We start from the raw sequence: 19840 nt of genomic DNA on the forward strand, positions 1-19840 counted from the left end.
AAATAATAAAATCTGTAAAACTGCAAACTGTGAGGTCATAACAATACAGAGAACTTTCAAACAAAATTACACCTTGGCACAGAAAAGGTGCTTGTCTCTAATCTGAAATGTGATCCCCCTGGAAATTATAAGAAATACTTGGGCCCATAAATAATGTATGGCCTGTCGCCTACCCAGTAGCTATCTCCCAAGCTCCCAACCCTTCTACCTCACCAACTGTTCCCTTTCCTCTGAGCAGCCATTCTTCAAGGAGAAGCCATCTTTAAGTTTGGGGCAAATCGTCATGGTCTGAGTAAACTGTGAGTTCTATTGCCTTTGCGAAGTGACTGTTTTAGGCACGGATACTATTATGGCTATGAGAACAAGTAGAACCTTCCTCTTACAACAAAGACGTATTTCTGCCTCTGGTTGTGACTGTAATCTGGATGTTAGTGGTCACTCTGGGGCCATGTGGTGAGACCAAGCTCACATGGTGAGAATGGTAATGGAAAAATAGACAGTACTTAATTTCCTGATGACATTGTTCGGCTGCAGAAATACCCACTCCAGAAACTGCCCACTGCCTAGGCTCCTGGTTATCAAGCATCCCAACCCTAAAGATTCCAAAATTGTTTTTGATGGCTAGAATAATTCAGACACGCTATTTGAGGAAATTAAACATTTATGGAGTACATATTTATTTAGCAACAGCAATACAGTTTCTCAAGAAAAAGATGACTTGAACTCCCCCAATACAGAACAAAGCAATTTCCATTATTCTCAGGTTACACCCAAATCTAGAATCTTATTCCCCTTTAATAAATTTTAAGATACACAAAATACTTGGAGGAAGATATCCAAATTATCCTAAAATCATAATATTTTAAGGTAAAAAGCAGTTTAAAGGTAGTAATTTCTACATGTCACAGTATGCCAACATGCCTTCCTGCAGCTTTAGAACCATTACTACTGAAAATATTAATATATTAAGGTAAAATGCCTGTGAAAAATTGAAACACCTGCAACTTTTCCAGTTTATTTTGGGAACAGGTGCAAACCACGATCTCCTTCACAGATCTTCTGTTATAACATCCATCAAAAACCACTGGTCCAGCTCTCAAATACTGGTGACAATGCATATTATGCATGTGGGTTCTGCTAAGTCTTGAATGGATGACATACTCTATGGGTATACAAGCCCTGAATTATACTTTTGCATAACATTCCAATATTCCCTGAAGAGATTTTATACAAAGTTGAAAACAGCTATTTGCCATACATAGTCAAAGTCGCTTTACTTTTTAAATGGAATATAACACTTGCGTTCTCTTCATGTTTTACAAGGAGTTGCTATGGTATTATGTGTGTGAATATGCTCACAAATTCAGATTGTATATATAAACCAAACATAAGCAAAGGCTCCACATCAGTTCTTAAGTCTGATATTAAGATGCCTGACCACAGACTCTCCAAATAGCATTCACAGTATTGGTAGTTAAGAGAAATTTTCCTTTCTTTTTTTTCCCCATTTTTTGAAAGGCACTTTTTTGTTTAAAAACAGAGTTTAAAGAAAATTCTAAAGAAATAATCCCGTTAGACATTTGGAATTATTGGTAGAAATGAGGTGACAATACATTGTTCTCCATTTAAAAGTAAATTTGACATTTATTTTCATCAATTTTAAATTGCCTAGTCCAACATGCTATTCCATATTCTTCTCATGGTTCTCTAATTCCTAGACATTTGAATTAACATCATATTCATTTTTATTTAAAAAAAAAAAAAACAGAACATTCCTGTGCCACCTCTTAGACTTAAGTTTATATAACTTAGTTTTAGAAATCTGGTTTCCGGTTCAGTAAATTAGGAAACAGCGAACACTGGAACAACTTAGCCAGACTTTAAGAGGCAAAAAAGGGTTGCTTTGGCAATGTAAAAAGGATAACTGTTACAAATCATTAATCTACTTCTATTAAATATTAAAATGCAATAAGGCAATTGTTGTTTTAAGACACTTGAAAGTACATTTAATAAATGGATAACTGGCCCCATACCTGACATATTGCACCACTACTATCCTTCTCTATTTACTCTAAGGACCAAAAAAGGTATTTAAAAAAACAACAACAGATCCATGATCTTTCTAAAATGGTTCAAAGAGGTTCTGATTACTATTAAGGTATTTATTACTTACAATACAAACTTCTGAAAAGTATCTTTTCAGGCTTTTCCCTTCAATGTGTTTCTCCTGTCTCCTCGTCTCTTAAATCCATTTATAACGGTTCCACTGAAAGTATGCGTACTGAGGAATCAATAGATATGATTTACTGCCATGGGGAGGGCAGTGATTCCCAAATCTGGCTTCCTATCAGTATCATCTGGAAAACTGTTGTAACAGATTCCTGGGGCCCCTTCCAACCTAACTGAGCCGTCCCCTCCACCCACTATCCATGTGGTTAGTCTTGTATAATCCAACAACTGACTGGGATCCAGTCAAGAAATACAATGTTGAATCATTATCACTAAATTAGTGAGTAGAGTGACTGGAACAGGACTCTAGTATTGACACATCAAACCAAAGTAGTTGTGCTGCCCGCCTCCATGAAAGCCAGTACCCTTCCTGACCCCGGAGGGCCTCACGAACTAAAAACAGAAGGCAGGCAGACAGGGGCACAGGGTGGGGGGCCTACAACTCAAAAAGTGACAGTTTCCACAGCATTTCTCTCCACCTCCACTTCTCGATTTTCCCACTCTCATTCCATCTTTTCTCTTACTCTGCCTTTTGCCATTCTCACTTTTACCCTCTTCTCTTTCCTCACCTTTCTCACTTTCTCTCTTTTCCTTCTTTTTTTTTTTTTGAGCATTCATTTATAATCACTCCTTTCTTCTCTGCTTTCTCTTCCTTAAAATCTCCTCCTTACATAATATAAGCAAATTCTTACTGGAGATATAATACATGTCAGAAAACATTCACCCTAAGGAAACAGAATGATCTGTATAGGAGGCAAAACAGAACTTCAACACTAATGCTCGTGTGTGGCATGTATTAGCCATGTAGAATGCATTCAGATCCATTATCTCTGTGGAGTCACAACTTTCTGACTTATGACTTCTGAGACTCATGAGGTTGGAAGAGCATATCGATTGTTTACAACCTAAGGCACAGAGAAGGTGAAAGGATATGCCTGAGGTCCCCATCCAAGGAAAGAATCCAGATATAATATACAGATTGGTTTTTTGCCATTATACCAGTAACATCTGACAGGAGGCGAGATGAAAGAGCAATGAGTTAAGCGGTAATATTATTTCAGGTTCTAAAGTGTCCAAAAGATAACTGGGTTACCTTATACATTATGAGCTATTCTTCACAGGGGGAAAAAAAGTTATGTATTGCTTTAAAATGTAAATCACAATATATATTTCCTTAAGATTTCCAAGTTCTTTTAAGATGGCTATTTCATACAAATGAAGTATGACTACATTTTAAAGTCATTCCACTTTGGTAATACTGTAGCCCAGAGATAGTTCTGAGGTCAGAATTGTTCTAATACAAAGACTCAAAGAATATATAATGTAATTTATATAAACTGCATAGATATACTGTTTTATGAAAAGAAATATATTCTCTAAGTCGTTCTATAAATTTAACCTCACTAATGCTGAGAACTGCATTTCTTAAGAATTCTCATAGAAAAAGTTACCTTAGCTAAAGATAAATTCAGAAAACTCATTTTACTATTGTTATGGACTTTCTGTGATATCCTAAATTTTAGGTAAATATAGTCCCTAAGTAGAAAGTTTTCACCATATCCCAATTTATGGTAAAATGCCCAATTAGGTCAGGTCTGAATAAAACCAGACGAAAACCTTCTAACTGATCCACAATGTGGAGTGTGTGACAGTGTAAATAAGCCACAACATAAAACCAGAGATATATAGTCCAGTTGGATTAAATTATGACCACACACTACATAGCCCCAACCCACTTTATTAGAGCCCATGGGGCTGCGATTCCCTGTTCACTGAGGAAATTAAACCTAAGAAACTTACTAATAATATCAATTCATATCTTGCCAATAACCCCAATTCCTCTAATATTTCAGAATCACATTTATAATCTGTGCCAAGAATTATGGTATCCTAACTTCAACCTTCAGCTTGGCAAAACGACTCCCAGTATTTCCCAAACTAGCTGACATCAAAATTATTTGAGATGCTTATTAAAAATAGAATCATAAGATGACTTATTTTTGCACTCTAATCTACCATTGGAGACAATTAAGGAAATTTGCTTAGGAATGGATAGTAAATGAAGTCAAAGGAGGTATGATGTCACTGTAGTTACCAAAGCACTCATTGCAGTGAAATAACAGGCTATCCGGCATTTTCTTTAAGATATTTCAGCAAAGGGAAAAGGAATACATGACACAAATATGGTAAGATATTTAAGGTTTAATCTGGGCGATGAGTACCACTGTACTGTTCTCTCTACTTTTATGTAGTTTTAAAATCTCTTCATTAAAAAAACATTTGCAGCCCCTATCCTAGACACAGTGTCCAAGAAGTCTAAAGGGGAAGCCCGGGGATCCATGCTCAACAAGCTCCCCACGAGAGTCTAATCTAGACAGGCAAAGTTCTCTTTTGGGGACCATTAGAAATGATCTTATATATACCCTCCAAACTTCAAAATTCTAGGATTCTAATTCTCTACTCAGTAAACTCAATTATCAGCACAGTTCACAAGTGCTTATATTCACCGTGGCATTCTGCCAAGGACATACAGATTGTGTGCTCTAAACGCATCTGTTCAAAGAGTGCTGGGCTGGTTATCAACTTCTAATTTGCCTTTCTTTACACCTTCCTCTCTCAGTTTGCCCTGATTGAACTGCAAAAGACAGGGGACAACTGCACTGACCATGTCTTCTTGCATATGCCATGTCTTCACAGAGGACACTCTATCTTTATAAAGCTGATCACTTTTTTCACATGTTTTTTTTTCTTCATTTTTCCTTCTCTACCTAAGCATTAAGATATCAAAAAAGGAAAAAGAAGAATAACCATATAGCACTTAATAAGATGAGATACATGCCACAGCACGGTACATGGTAAGTACTCAGACTCTCTAGTCATGTTAGAGAGCAGTCAAGAACACTGAGAAGTAATCTTTTTCTTATCTTCGAGATTAAAAAAAAGTCTTAAGTGATGTTCAAAAAAAGAAGATATGCACATTAACCCAATCAAAACTACTTTTTCTATACTCAGATATAACAATCTTCTTAATCCAAATCATCCATGAACGTTGTCCAACTGACTTAAAGTAAGGCTCTCTACATTTGCTTCTTCAAAAGTATCTTGTAAAGCCATTCTGAGGTAGAAGAAAAAAGTTTAAATCGACCACTTTTTTCTGCTTCATTGTAACTAAAATTACTGTTCACAGGAAGTATATAGCTTATGCCTTTTGGTCCATCACATTTTCCACAATCACGTAAGTATACTAGTTAGGTTCTCACTTTATGATCAGCATACTTTTTGTCCAGAATGCCCAGTAAAGCTGAAAATTTTCATTTAAAGTGATGAAAATTTCCAAAAATATCTTTTTAACAATCTCAGATTTGAGTTTTGGCAACACAGGTTAACATAAACAAATGAAAATACTACACTTCACAAACACACACAGACTAAAACTCCAACATTTTTATGGTTTTCCCACTTTCTTATATAGCTCCATTTTAAACATGCAGCTTACTTATAATCTAATTTTAAACATGATTGTCACAGGAGTATTTTAAAACAGAGATGAAATGTATAAAGGCACACATCGATTGTCAATGATTACATCAGTTACATCACATTGCTTTAGAAACAGAACCTGTTCTGTTCCTGTAAACTTTCTGTCACACATTTAAAGTGAGGTTAGTGCTGACATAAAATTATTGCTATACTCACAGTTTGAGTGTTTTCACTGTGTATGAGGTACATTTTCTCCATCCATACACCCCTACTGTTCCTACTCACTTGAGAAGAGTCAACCAAAGTCTGTAGGCTACAAACCATTCAATATTTTCATCAATACTGGATTGACAGCAAATAACATTACAAAACATCAGAGATCAAAAATGTCTTGCTGGAGTCCAAGACTTTAACTTATTCTTCATTACATGAATATATATACTCATTTAACTTCTTCAGGAGAAACAATTATTCTGAAGATGAATAATTCCTTCCTGAACACTTCATCCAAGACCATTCCTTCATACATGTCCTCTGATATTTTGTTGTTTTAATTCATTTGATTTAACGGTCACCAAGGATCACCTTTCCTTTGGTGGTCTATCATAACGATCTTGTATGCTTTTTGTTAGCTGTTTGATAAATATTTTGTAAATTTTTCCACAGTACGTATGGATTGTCTTTTGTAGTTCCAGTTCTAAAGGTTTTAATAAGGAACGGATGTTGTCATCTTTAAAAGAACACTAGAGAAAGAAAATAAAAAGACAAAGATATATATATATGAAAATTCAATTATCCTCTAAACTTCCTCAATTTAATATTGATAACTTCCACTTAGTCTCACAAAAAGTACATATGCTCAACAAATATTTTCAATGAATTAAATGGATGTATGATCTCACATTAGTCACAGTAAATCACTGAGGGCATCAGGGAGTTTTTCAGAGAAGAGGTAATGGAGGCACGGCATTTCAAGCCAAGACAAGAACGTGTGCAAGAGCAGAGAAGGCCTAGAGACAGCGACTGCTGTGAGATGATGACCAAAAGTTCTGAAGGTATGTATCTGAGAGACACTAAGGAAAGCCAAAACTCACTCCGATAATAGTGTTGAGGCTAGACTACAAAGAATTGAGAGAGGCATGCAGTGGGAGGAATGAATGCAAAATGACAGCACAGTTCAGGGTTTCCCAAAGAGCCCTAACTATACAAAGCAGCCCCATGGGTAAATGCATTTGGGAGCCGCTCCACATCACACACTCTTCATGGGAACTCACACCGGCACATGAAAAACTGTAAACAGTAAAATGAAAAATACATGTGTTGAATGTTGTTTGGCCCACCAGTTCCAAAATATATTTTGACCAGAGTCCTTTTTTACTGTAAAATATACAATATCCCAAGGAATACATTTTGAAAAACACTGTAGTAGCAGGTATTATAACTTGTGATTTTAGTGTTTTCAACCAGCTATATTTTTTGATTTGGCATTTGCCACTAGGCATATTTTCAATTAGAAAGATAGATGGGGTTTAAAAATGGAATATTTTATGTGAAAGTTTAGAGTCAGTGAAAAATGCAAGCTCCTGAAGGAAATGCAGAACCTGACATCTCAGAGGGCTCAAATGACCTAAGGTGATCCCCAAGGTTCACTACCATGACACTGAGGAAGAGGAAAGCAAGTGCCACTTGAATCGCAATTAGTGAGTCTATGGGAAGCCATAGCCAATCTTTGGAGAACAGGATAAACTTAAAGGATAATTTGTAACATGGCTTTTATCAATGTAGAGATGTAAAGAGATGATGAACCTCAGTATCTCTTCAGAAAGAAAATATGAGCACTAACTGCATGAAACCATCACTCTTGGGATGATTTTTAAACCCAATCACGTGCACTGAAGATAAACACTGTTTAGAAGATTAAAAACGAAAAGAGGAGAGGATGCTTAACTAGGAAGAATGCACTGAAAACAGTACTAACTGGCATGTAACTGGGAGAAACTAATAAAAGCTGGATTGGTCTTTTGTTTGTTTGTTTGAAAGTGCTGTATATGGATACGCCTAAAATTTATTTGGGGTTAAGAAGAGCAGCCATGTTGAAAAAGAGCAGCCTTTATCAAGGTTTATCACCTTTATCAAGTAACATCTCAATGCATACAAAAAACATCCTTAGACGACTGTGGTTGAGAGGCTAATAATAACGGGAAGACCAAACTATGACGTTTTTCTAAGCAATGAAAATAAAATGACAACATGGGTGACCAGGTAATGGTATTAAGGAGGGCACGTGTTGGGATGAGCACTGGGTGTTATATGCAACTCATGAATCGTTGAACACTACAACAAAAACTTATAATGTACTATATGTTGGCTAACTGAACATAATGAAAAATAAAAAAAAAAATTTTTAAAAGGAAAATAAAATGACATTACAAAGGTGTTTAAAAGTTAATTTCCAGAAATATGAAGTACCTGATATTCAGTTCATTCATTTTCATGTTATTTAAATCCCAGTGTTTGTGGTTAAAAAAATTTTTTTTCATGGGGCGCCTGGCTGGCTCAGTAAGAGAAGCGTGCGACTCCTGATCTTGGGGTCATGAGTTCAAGCCCCATGTTGGGTGTAGAGATTACTTAAGTAAATGAGTAATTAAAAAAAAATTTTTTTTCTTCCCTAAGTATTTTGAAGAAGATTTTTCTAAAATAAAAACAGTGCCTCGTGAATTAGAGCTCTTTTAGTCCACATATAACACAACTAATTTGACCTTTTAGAGAAAAGATGATGAATTACCAAAATTGCCACCCATATAAATAGAGCCTGAAGTCATGGCACATTCTGCCATTCACATAATCTGTAGCACTGCAGAGCTGTGCAGGACATAACTTGCATCTAGGTGTTCCCCTTCCCAGAGCCCACATGTGGCCTCCCCTGACTGGAGACCTTTTTCCATTTTCCACACTGTATGCTATGCCTGACTCATTTTCACTCTTCCTTCTCTGCCTTTATTACAATATATTGTTATATAATTGTTCTACTTCATTATTATTGTTCTTAATCTCTTATGTGTCTAATTTATAAATTAAACTTTATCAGAGATATGTATGTATAGGAAAAAAACAGTATATATAGGGTTCAGTACTATCTGTAGTTTCAGACATCCACTGGGGGGCTTGGAAGGTATCCCCCATAGACAAGGTGGACGACCATAGCACAGAAGGGAAACACTCAGGACGACTCCCTTGTGGAGACAGTTATGCAAATATAAGCAGGATGTGAAGTAATTCAAAGTTAACACAGAACCACCAAGAAATGTAATTCAGAATGAAATACATGAAGCAGAAAATACCTTACAGAGCAATAAAATGTTCTGTTCCCATTTTAATCTTAATATTTTTATTCACTCAACAACTAATATTTAACAAATATGTATGGACTGTAAAACCTGATTTGCTGGAAGACACAGACATGCATTTACATTTTAAAGATGGTTCATATCCTTTATAATTCATATTGTTCATTGCATTCAATGGCAATGACTAAGCTTCTGTCTGAAACTTGCATAAATACCCTTGTCTGAATACATTGCTTTTAAAAATTACACTTCTCATTGAATTATAGATAAGGGAAGATAAAAACACTAACCAAGAGCACCATAAAAGACTGATTATCTTCATTAAGTTGAAAAATGGAAAGATACAGCTATAGTTAATACAGATTCAAAACAAATACAAATAATCAATTCAGTATTTGAAGTCATTTTAAAAGATTTATTTTTTAAATCAAGTGTAATTAGTCAGCTTAAAACCATTACTCAGCTTTTTAAAGGTATATATTTACCAAAGATCAAAGAAAAGATCAAATAAAATTAGTGAAATTTAATTCCTTAATAATGGAGATTTTCTTAGTGCTCAAAGGAAACAAAGAAATCATATTTTTATAAGAATGCATTTCTTTTCTATTCTGCAGTCTCAGAACCCCAAAAGTACTTTTCTTCATTTTTATCACCTTTTGACAACACATGATAAAGCATTAATATACAAAATTGATTTCTGGAGGCATATAAGGTCTGCTACATTAAATGAACATCAACACTAAATTTTAGAATTCTTCAGTGAGCATAGCTATATCATGATAAACTGATTATACAGAAACTTTATCTGTCTAGTTTACAGGAGAAGAAACTTAGCAAATAACATACAAAATGGTAGCCTACAATGCCATTAGCACTTTGCCTACCACCAAGTTTGAGAAACACTGATTTCCAGGAAAAAACTTCAATTCCTTATCATTGCAGATCATCACCTTGATGCAGCATATCATCACCACACTGATCCCAACCCAGCCACTGCCTACCATCACCGAGCACTCCACTCCAACTGAACAGCTCCACACCTGACCTCTCCATGGACTTTTCATGAAAAAAGTGTTTTTTTTGTGTTAAAACCCCTGAGCCTTTTTCTCAGGCACTACTCTGCCCAGACAGACCCTGCTCCTGGAAAACTCTTCCTCATTCAAGGCCCACTTCAAAGGCCTCCTGTGAGTGAGGAACAAGGCTTCCTCAGGCTCTTCAAGGCAAACAAAGTTCTTATACTGTCTTACGGTTCCAGTACAGTCTCTGTCATAATGGATTACAGTTAAGTATTTTCATCCTCATTCCTATTTATGAGGCTGTACTAGACCAGTTATTAGCAATAAAAAGAATAAGAGTCTAAAAAACAGAGGCAATCAGCTCTTCTCCTGACCCCCACACTTAAACCAAACTAGCACTCCTATTATTTACTTATGTTCTGTCTTCACGTCCCCGTAAGATTAGGCACAGTCTAGCAGAACAAAGAGTACATCTGCATGAGACATAAGTGGTCACATATACTTCTCCCCAAGTATCAGTGAATTAACTGCATAGACAGGAGGATATAGCTCATTAAGCAAAATCATAAATCCAATCTTCATCTGGACTTGCCCCAAGTTTTGGTCCCCAACATATTCATGGAGACCTGGTTTATGATTCAAACTAGAGACATGTAAAGTACAGTCATCTCTCCCTGTCAACCCACCTTAATCACATAAAAGAGGACTGCAAGAACAAGAAAAAAAGAAGAAGAAGATATCTGGGGCAAGGGTGGGAAAGGGGCAGTACAGTTTTCTCAAATTCAATATAAAGCAGATGTTTAAAAAAGGAAACCCCATTTACAAAGGCAACAAAAGATAAAATACCTAAGCATCAACTTAAGATATGTTCAAAATCTGAATGAAGAAATCTATGAAACATTCCTGAAAGAACAAATGGAAAGATAGTCCTTGCTCTTGATTAAGATGTCTCAACACCATCAAAACGTCAGCAGTTCCTAATATAAGAAACTAATTCGCTCCCAATAAAAATAGTTTTTTGAGTTAATGAGTTAATGTTTGTTTTTTGAGTTAAATGAGTTAATATTTGTGGAAAAATAAATATGCAATAGCTAGGAAAACACTAAGAACAGGCTCTGAAGAGGAAGTAACCCCCCAGATACTGAAACACAGTACAATGCCTTTATAACTAAAACAGTGCAGCATTAGACAAACCAGTGGAACAAAAGAGAAAATTCGGAAATTACAAATGGAACTTCAGTATGTGATAAAGTCAGTATCTCAAATCTTTGGGTTAAAGACAGACTTTTTAAATAAATGGGTGCACTTTTCGAGTGCATGTTGAACATTCTCCAGAATAGATCACATACTGGGTCACAAATCAGACCTCAACAAGTATAAAAAGATCGAGATCATTCCATGCATATTTTCAGACCACAACACATGAAACTGAAGTCAACCAAAATAACCCAAAATAATGAAGGGAATATGTCAGATGGGCACACGAGTTTGGCAAAAGGGACTCCAATGGCCAAATTGGAAACAACTTAGGCATCAACACAAATAATACATTATAAATCATCGAAAAAAAACACCTATCAATGATTTCTTACTAATAATGTATCGGTCAATAAATGGGTAAAAGGGGATGGTTCTTCCTTACAGGAGAATGCTGAGTGCCAAAGTTGCACGGAGAAGGACAACTAGGGCTGACAATCCTCAGTCTGCAGCAACCATAGTAAAGACTGGTTTAAACAAGAACCAACAATGGATGCTCAATGTGGCATGGAAATTTTGATGAGGAGGTACTGACATGGTTTTAAAGAGTCTCCCCACAGACTGCTTACAAGAGGAAAGACAACTACACAGTGGAGAAACTGAACATTTTGAGTGAGTGATCAAAAGCAGCATCGCCAAGGAAAGGCAGGTAGACAAAGGTGACTGTGAAGGTGACACCTGAGCAGCTCACACTACTTACACAGTACTTTGACCAGGAGGGCATACACCGAACCTAATCATAAGGAAACATCAGACAAGGCAATATGAGGAACATTCCAATACGAACAAAAGGTAAAGAGGCTCTATTCTCCAAAAACGCCAATGTCATAAAAGACAAAAACTGAGAAACTGTTCTATATCGAAAGAGAATACACATGAAAGAACTGTATCAATATGAAATTTCCTGAGTTTGATACCTGTACTGTGTGGTTAATAAGAGAATGTCCCTGTTCTTAGTGAAAACACATTACAATCTTTAAGGAGCAAAAGAGCATGATGTGTGCAACCTACATTCAGATGGTTCAGAACAAAACCTGTCTATACTGAAAGAGAACCAATGGTAAAGCAAATAAGGTAAGATGTTAATAACTAATGAACATGAGTAAAGGATATGGGAATTCTTTGTATATTCTTGCAAATTCTCTAAGTTTGTAAGAATTTCAACATAGATAGTTAAAAAAAAAACACATTCTTACATTTCTCAGTGCTTCATAAATGGCTCTAAATGCTGGTTGCTTATCATCATGGTAAACACCTCTGTTCCCATGAAGAATAAAGATTCCTTCTTCTTCTGCTTCCTGGCAATTGCTTCCATATATACAATGATCTGGTCGATAATTCCATTGACACGGAAAAACAAAAAGGCTTTCTATGTGAAGAAAAATAAAACAATGAAGCAAATAACCCCAATTCCATAGAATCAACATTCTGCAAAGCTTTTAGTTTAAAAACACAGCTCTTACAGGAGAAGATTTAAAACAGTGAAAAATGTTTGGCATTTAGATCCTTTCCTACAAAAACAATATTAAGAAAAGTTTAAAAAAAAGTTTTACCCAGTCTTAAACATAGTGATAATCATTAATATAAGCCAAAATCAAATAACTGCATTTCATTTTTGACTAAATATTATCTATGATTTTTTTTACAAATGCAAAGAATAAAAGAAATTTAAATGATTACCTGGATTATGAAAAAAGATGATATTCAACAGATCTTGATCCCCCCATGTGATGTTAAGTTTGTATTTTTTAAGCAATGGCATAAGTATATCTCCCCATCGCAGCCGTACAGTTGTCATGTCATTCTGTTGGTAAATACATTAAGAATATCCTCAGGCTTCCATGTTTAATATGGCAGCACAATGATAGTTCCCCATTCTTCCCTTAGCATCACAGAGCACCAAGAAATGCAAACTTCTTCTGTTATAAAACCAAGTGACTAACGTAAACCTAAATGTGAGTAGGGCTGTCTATTTGGGAACAGTAAAGATAATAAAAGAAGGTATCTGAAGCTACAACATAGAAGTGATAAAACTAGTAAGTCAGGAAAGACTGGGAAAGAGAAAGTAGGTGATAGTTTAAAGTACAATGACTGTGTCCTCATCCTAAAATGCAGATAGTTTTAGTACCTATGTCATATGCCTAGACACAGTACCTAGGTCTATATCACAGTTATTATGGGCTCAACCTATTAACATATAAATAAAAAGTACTTAGAGAGTACCTGACACATGACACATCTCAGTGTTAGCTATTATTGTTACCAGGATCACTATCACTCAGACTGATTTGTAAATCTTTTATAATTGACATTTCAAAGAGATCAATTTGAAACTGGTAAATCAAAAACAGTGAATTTCATCAGGGGCCTTTTCAGCTTCTATAAAGTTGCCCATAGCTCATTTTTTTAAAAAACACAAAGTCAAATACCCAAGGAAACAAGAGTTGACGGAGAGCTCTAGATCTTGTGAATGTGGGTGAGAAGCAGTGGAGCTGAATACTAAGACTTTTCAATTCATTTGACTCTTAAACTCTTCAGACTTAGCCCAATATTCCTCAAAGTACAGTTTTCAATGTGCACAACAGTGAATTTTTAAAGTCCTTCACAATATTAAGTACAGAAATTAAGAGTAACATTTAGAAACCTTTATAGCAACTCAACAGAATTTTAGAGGTCTATTTAATCTAATACTTTTCTAGTAACTTACATCATTTTTACAAAAGTATTGGCTCACGAAAAATTGTACATTTAAAAAACAAAACTGATCCTCCATACACAGTTTGAAAGACATTGTGATAATCTAGTCTAGGATATATAATAAACGCAATGGGTGTAAAAACAATCTATCCTCTAAGAAAGACAAAGAAAAGCCAGAATTCCTAAGGGGAAAAGATATATATTTAAACTAAATATTATCTGCTCTAACTGTATTACCCTTGTGTGAAGTTTTCAGAACACAGTAAACACAATAATTATAAAATAATCAGAAATTCCCCCAAAACAATCTGGAAAATGACTGAAAGAAGTCTTACTTAAGGAAAAAATAAGAAAATACTTTATTGAAAGGACAACTCCGAAATAAGTCATTTAGCAAGTTAACTAAATATTCTTAGCATCTGAAAAGGAAACTCTTAATTGTACAAGAACAAAGACTAGCAACTCATTCAATAGACAGGGCTGGTGGGCACCTTGTACCAGGCCATGTTCAAATCTTCATTGGATTCTTTCCATTCAAATATAATACATATAAATATATAAATATATATATATAAAGATATATACCTATTCAAAGAAAAAAATCAATGAAAGATCAAATTACAAGGTCCAGTTGCAGTCTTAGGGAAAAAAAAACAGATGTTGGCAAGGATGTGAAGAAAGGGGAACCCTCTTACACTGCTGGTGGAAATGCAAACTGATGCAGCCACTCTGGAAAACAGTATGGAGGTTCCTCAAAAAGTTAAAAATAGAACTACCCTATGATCCAGCAATTGCACTACTAGGTATTTACCCGAAGGATACAAAAAGTGATTCAAAGGGGCACATGCACCCCAATGTTTACAGCAGCAATGTCCACAACAGCCAAACTATGGAAAGAGCCCAGATGTCCAACGACAGATGAATGGGTAAAGAAGATGTGGCGCGCGCGCGCACACACACGCACACACACACACACACACACACACACACACACACACAGGAATATTACTCAGCCATCAAAAAGAATGAAATCTTGCCATGTGTAAAAACTTTGGATGGAACTAGAGGGTATTATGCTAGCGAAATAAGTCAGTCAGAGAAAAACAAATACCATATGATTTAAGAAACAAAACAGATGAACATACGGGAGGGGAAAAAAAAAGAGAGGAGACAAACCATAAGAGACTCTTAACTATAGGGAAAAAACTGAGGGTTGCTGGAGGGGAGGGGGATGGGGGGATGGAGTAACTGGGTGATGGGCAATAAGGAGGGCACTTGATGTAGTGAGCACTAGGTGTTACATGCAACTGATGAATCACTAAATTCTACCCCGAAACTAATAATACACTATATGTTAACTAAATTCAATTTAAATAAAAATTTTATTAAAAAAAGAGGCATGACATATAAAAGGAGTTCAGGTTATAGAAAAAAATTGTAAAGTAGAGAAATGGTCAAGGGGTATGGACAAACAGCCATTCACAAAGGAGGAAACAAATGGCCAAAAATTAAATGAAAATATAATTTTCCACACTAGTAGTATAGTCAGGAAAGTATAAGCTAAAATATGAGATATTTCCAGCCATATAACTACATGCTCATACTAGTACACACAAACAATAAAACCAAATCATCCATTCTCTGCTATCTCATTTACACATTAAAAATGTGACAGACTATGTACTGACATAAAAATGAGTCAATTACATATTTACTAAGTAAAAAAGGCAAACTGAAGATGTATAAAAGGCATAAAAAAGATGTAAGTGCTTATGTACATGTATATCTGTTTCAAAACACATTTTTTAATAGGTCTGAAAAATATATAGCAAAGTTTATAACATCATTGGGCAAAGAAATGAAACTGGGAAGAATGCTATATAAGGGGAGACTTTTTATTCTACATACAATGAATTATTTCAATTTTTATAAGCCTGATTTCATTTTGCAATTTATGAATTTTTTTAAGTTTATTCACTTATTTTAAGTAATCTCTATACCCAACATGGAACTTGAACTCACAACTCCAACATCAAGAGTCACATGATCCTCTGAGTCAGCCAGGTGCCCCTCGTTTTGTAATTTTTAAAAAGAAAAATGTAGTTCTAATTTACTAATTTTAGCTAACCTACCACCAAAATGTGCACATATTAAGATCAATTAATTTCGTTTCAGAATAATGTATGCTTTTGAAAATACTTATCATTATGAGTCTATCTTATATACAAATATAAGACTGATAGCTGGCTATTCATAGCATGTTCCAACAGTGCTAGAAACTGGGAACTCATCAATTCCCAAAGATCAGTTTCTGCACTAATCTTTGAAAAGAGTTCTACCCTTGTTAGTAAGATGTTCAGATACTCTGTTCTCATAAGCTATATATATATATATATATATATATATATATATATATATATATATATAAAAAATAGAATAAAAGTTCTCCATCACATACATTTTACAAACATGTAAAAATAACCATCATGTCTACTTCATGGATGTGGAAATGTTCTTTCCAATATTTTTTAATAACTCACTAATGGCCCAGTTTCTAAAACTTTCATCTATCCTCTGTCAGGAATTACCTACTAAGTTGCTACTTTATGTCATACCCCATTCTATTTTTTTTTTTAAAGATTTTATTTATTTGACAGAGAGAGAGACAGCAAGAGAGGGAACACAATCAGGGGGGAGTGGGAGAGGGAGAAGCAGGCCTCCCACTGAGCAGGGAGTCAGATGCAGGGCTCGATCCCAGGATCCTGGGATCATGATCTGAGCCAAAGGCAGATGCTTAACAACTGAGCCACCCAGGCGCCCCTCATACCCCATTCTAAATATTCCCAATACAAAGTTGTACAAAACACACATCCTGCCCTCAGTAGGTGGAGAAAACAGACAAAGATTACTTTACAAAGTAATATATGGCAGGATGTGAACAGAGTACAGCAAATATACAAGAGAAGGATTCTCAAGATGCCTTATTTGGGGGCACCTGGCTGGCTTAGTCAGTAGAGCATGTGACTCTTGATCTCAGGGTTGTGGGTTTGAGCCCCACGTTGAGTATACTTAAAAAGTAAATAAAAACAACAAAAAAAATTTTTAAAGATGCCTTATTTATATTCTTTGGTTTTCCCTAATAAATAGAAAAAGGCTAAGAAATATCCAAATAGGGATTCAATACTGCAAATATAATCGTAACACAAAATACAAAGCAATAGCTTAACCACTTTATCATTATCTACCAAGCATAATGAGAAACAAAAAAGCAGAATTTTTACTATTTTAATTTTTAATGCATATAATACATTAGTTTGGAAATGAACAGTCATGAATGGTAGGGACTGGGTGACAGCAAAGCAAATTAAGAATTTAAAATATGGCCATTATCTTAAATGGGTAGTCTTACAGCTTTTCATGCAATAACTACCATGGAGCAACATTCACAGATGTGTACGGAACAATTTAGAAAGTATAAGTAATTAGTTATATCACTAGAGCCAGAAACTGTGGAATTAGTAGGAAAAAACAAGGCAATGTTTGCTACAAATACAGTCTGGAAAACAATCAGGAAAAACAAAGACAAACATATGAAAAAAGGAATCAAAAATAAATTTTATAGAAACATATTAGCAATCATAAATATAGTAATATTTGAAAACAAAGCAAATCTGTGTTGTTCCCACTGGGCAACACAGGGATGGTAGGTTGAAGTAAACTGCACCTACTGAATTAATGTATTAATGTAATTAATATATAATCATGCATCTCATAGTCTTCTTCATTAAGGCTATTACACACAGATGAAAACAAAGTTTGAGGGGCGCCTGGATGGCTCAGTTGTTAAGCGTCTGCCTTCGGCTCAGGTCATGATCCCAGGGTCCCCCACATCGGGCTCCCTGCTCAGCAGGAAGCCTGCTTCTCCCTCTCCCACTCCCCCTGCTTGTGTTCCTGCTCTCGCTGTCTCTGTCAAATAAATAAAATCTTTAAAAAAAAAAAAAAGAAAAGAAAAGAAAACAAAGTTTGAAAGTTTAGAAATGATTTCAACTCCTGTATCTACAGCTCTAGTTGATTTTAGAACATGCCACGACAGAAAAAAGGGGTGGGGGGGACGTTGAAAGTATTTAGGAGTGACATTTAAATAAGTAAAAGACAATCATAGATTGGAACTGGAGAGTTGTTAATTTTGATATGTTTAAAAAATAATGGTGTTTACTAAATTATCTCTAAGGCTCTTTGCAATAGTAAGCTTCTCATAATTCTATGAATTTCAAATGAAGAGTTACTGAGAAGTCATATTATTCCTTAGCAGGTAATCTTATAGCACCATCTTCTGGTATAATATTACTGTGCATAAGCTAACAATCAGAATAGGACGAACTCATGGTATTATGCCTGTTTTATTGAGTACAACTTTATGGTACATGAAATTTTAAAACTTAAGCTATATTAACAAATTAGGTAGCTGAAGAAATGTTCACTGTTAAGCAAGAGCACAGGTTACACTAGCCTCGTTAAAGCATTCAATTGTGGGAGACAAAATTGAAATGAAATCAAGGTTTCGAAAAGGTTCAGAAAATGAGAAGGCTAAAAACAACAGCAAAAAAACTAAGTTTACTAGATCTACAGAAAAAGAATGATGGGTACAAACAGTACTAAGACTGAAATGTCAAAGCATGGGCATGGCTGCAAGCAGTTCTGCTGCATACACCAAAGATGAATCAAGGAAACAACTCTAAATGAGGCCAAAATTTAAATACGACACACAAAAAGGAGTAATAAATAATGGTGTGAAGTCTGGTCTACCAGAAGCCATAAGAAAAACATCTGACATGGGGCGCCTGGGTGGCTCAGTTGGTTAAACGACTGCCTTCGGCTCAGGTCATGATCCTGGAGTCCCGGGATCGAGTCCCGCATCAGGCTCCCTTCTCAGCAGGGAGTCAGCTTCTCCCTCTGACCCTCTTCCCTCTCGTGCTCTCTATCTCTCATTCTCTCTCTCAAATAAATAAAATCTTAAAAAAAAAAAAATCTGACATATATGCATACATACACATATACGTATTTTCTTGATTCATAAAAGACATAATATTCCTTAATGTTTAATACAGCCCCAACCAGATGGAAAGGGATAAACAGCACGTCTATATGGGTATTTCAGAAGTCACTGTATTTAGCTAACATTTAAGTGCTTACTATGTGCCATGCTCTGCACTAAGCATTATATTTTTATTTTTCATTTTAATTCCAGTATAATTATCATACAATGTTATGTTAGTTTCAAGCATTCAATATAGTGATTCAACAATTCCATACATTACTCAGTGCTCATCATAAGTGTGCTCTTTAATCCCCATCACCTATTCCACAAATCTCCCCTCCAACCACCCCTCTGGTAATCATCAGTTTGTTTTCTATAGTCAAGAGTCTGTCTCTTGGTTTGTCTTTTTTTATTTGTTTTCTTTCTTAAATTCCATAAAGAGTGAAATCACATGGTATTTGTCTTTCTCTGACTTATTTCACTTAGCATTATACTCTCTAGATTCACCCATGTTATTGCAAACGGCAAGATTTCATTCCTTTTTATGGTTAATATTCCATTGTGTGTGTGTGTGTGTGTGTATGTATACACACACACACACACACACACACACACACACACACACGCATCTTCTTTATCCATTCATTTATCAATGGACACTTGGGTTGCTTGCTTCCATAATTTTATGGCTATTGTAAATAACGCTGCAATAAACATAGGGGTTCATATATTTTTTTGAATTAGTGTTTTTGTATTCTTTGGGAAAATACCCAATA

The 19840-nt window shown here is 35.3% G+C and overlaps 1 protein-coding gene across 2 annotated transcripts in view; it reads right to left on the minus strand.

Moving 5' to 3' along the window:
• Positions 1-643: 643 nt before the first annotated feature.
• Positions 644-19840, minus strand: part of GXYLT1 (glucoside xylosyltransferase 1) — a 45232-nt gene continuing 26035 nt past the window's right edge. For both annotated transcript variants that reach the window (XM_028123161.2, XM_028123160.2), the window contains 3 exons: positions 13010-13133; positions 12526-12698; positions 644-6452 (listed from right to left, as the gene is read on the minus strand). In XM_028123161.2, the coding sequence (XP_027978962.1) occupies positions 6291-6452; positions 12526-12698; positions 13010-13133 (459 nt within the window). In that variant the 3' untranslated portion in view covers positions 644-6290. The remainder of the gene's footprint in view (positions 6453-12525; positions 12699-13009; positions 13134-19840) is intronic.

This window comes from Eumetopias jubatus, unplaced genomic scaffold, assembly GCF_037043125.1.
Source record: "Eumetopias jubatus isolate StellerSeaLion01/CBP00866 unplaced genomic scaffold, mEumJub1_p1.0 scaffold_8, whole genome shotgun sequence".
NCBI classification, from domain to species: Eukaryota; Metazoa; Chordata; class Mammalia; order Carnivora; family Otariidae; genus Eumetopias; species Eumetopias jubatus.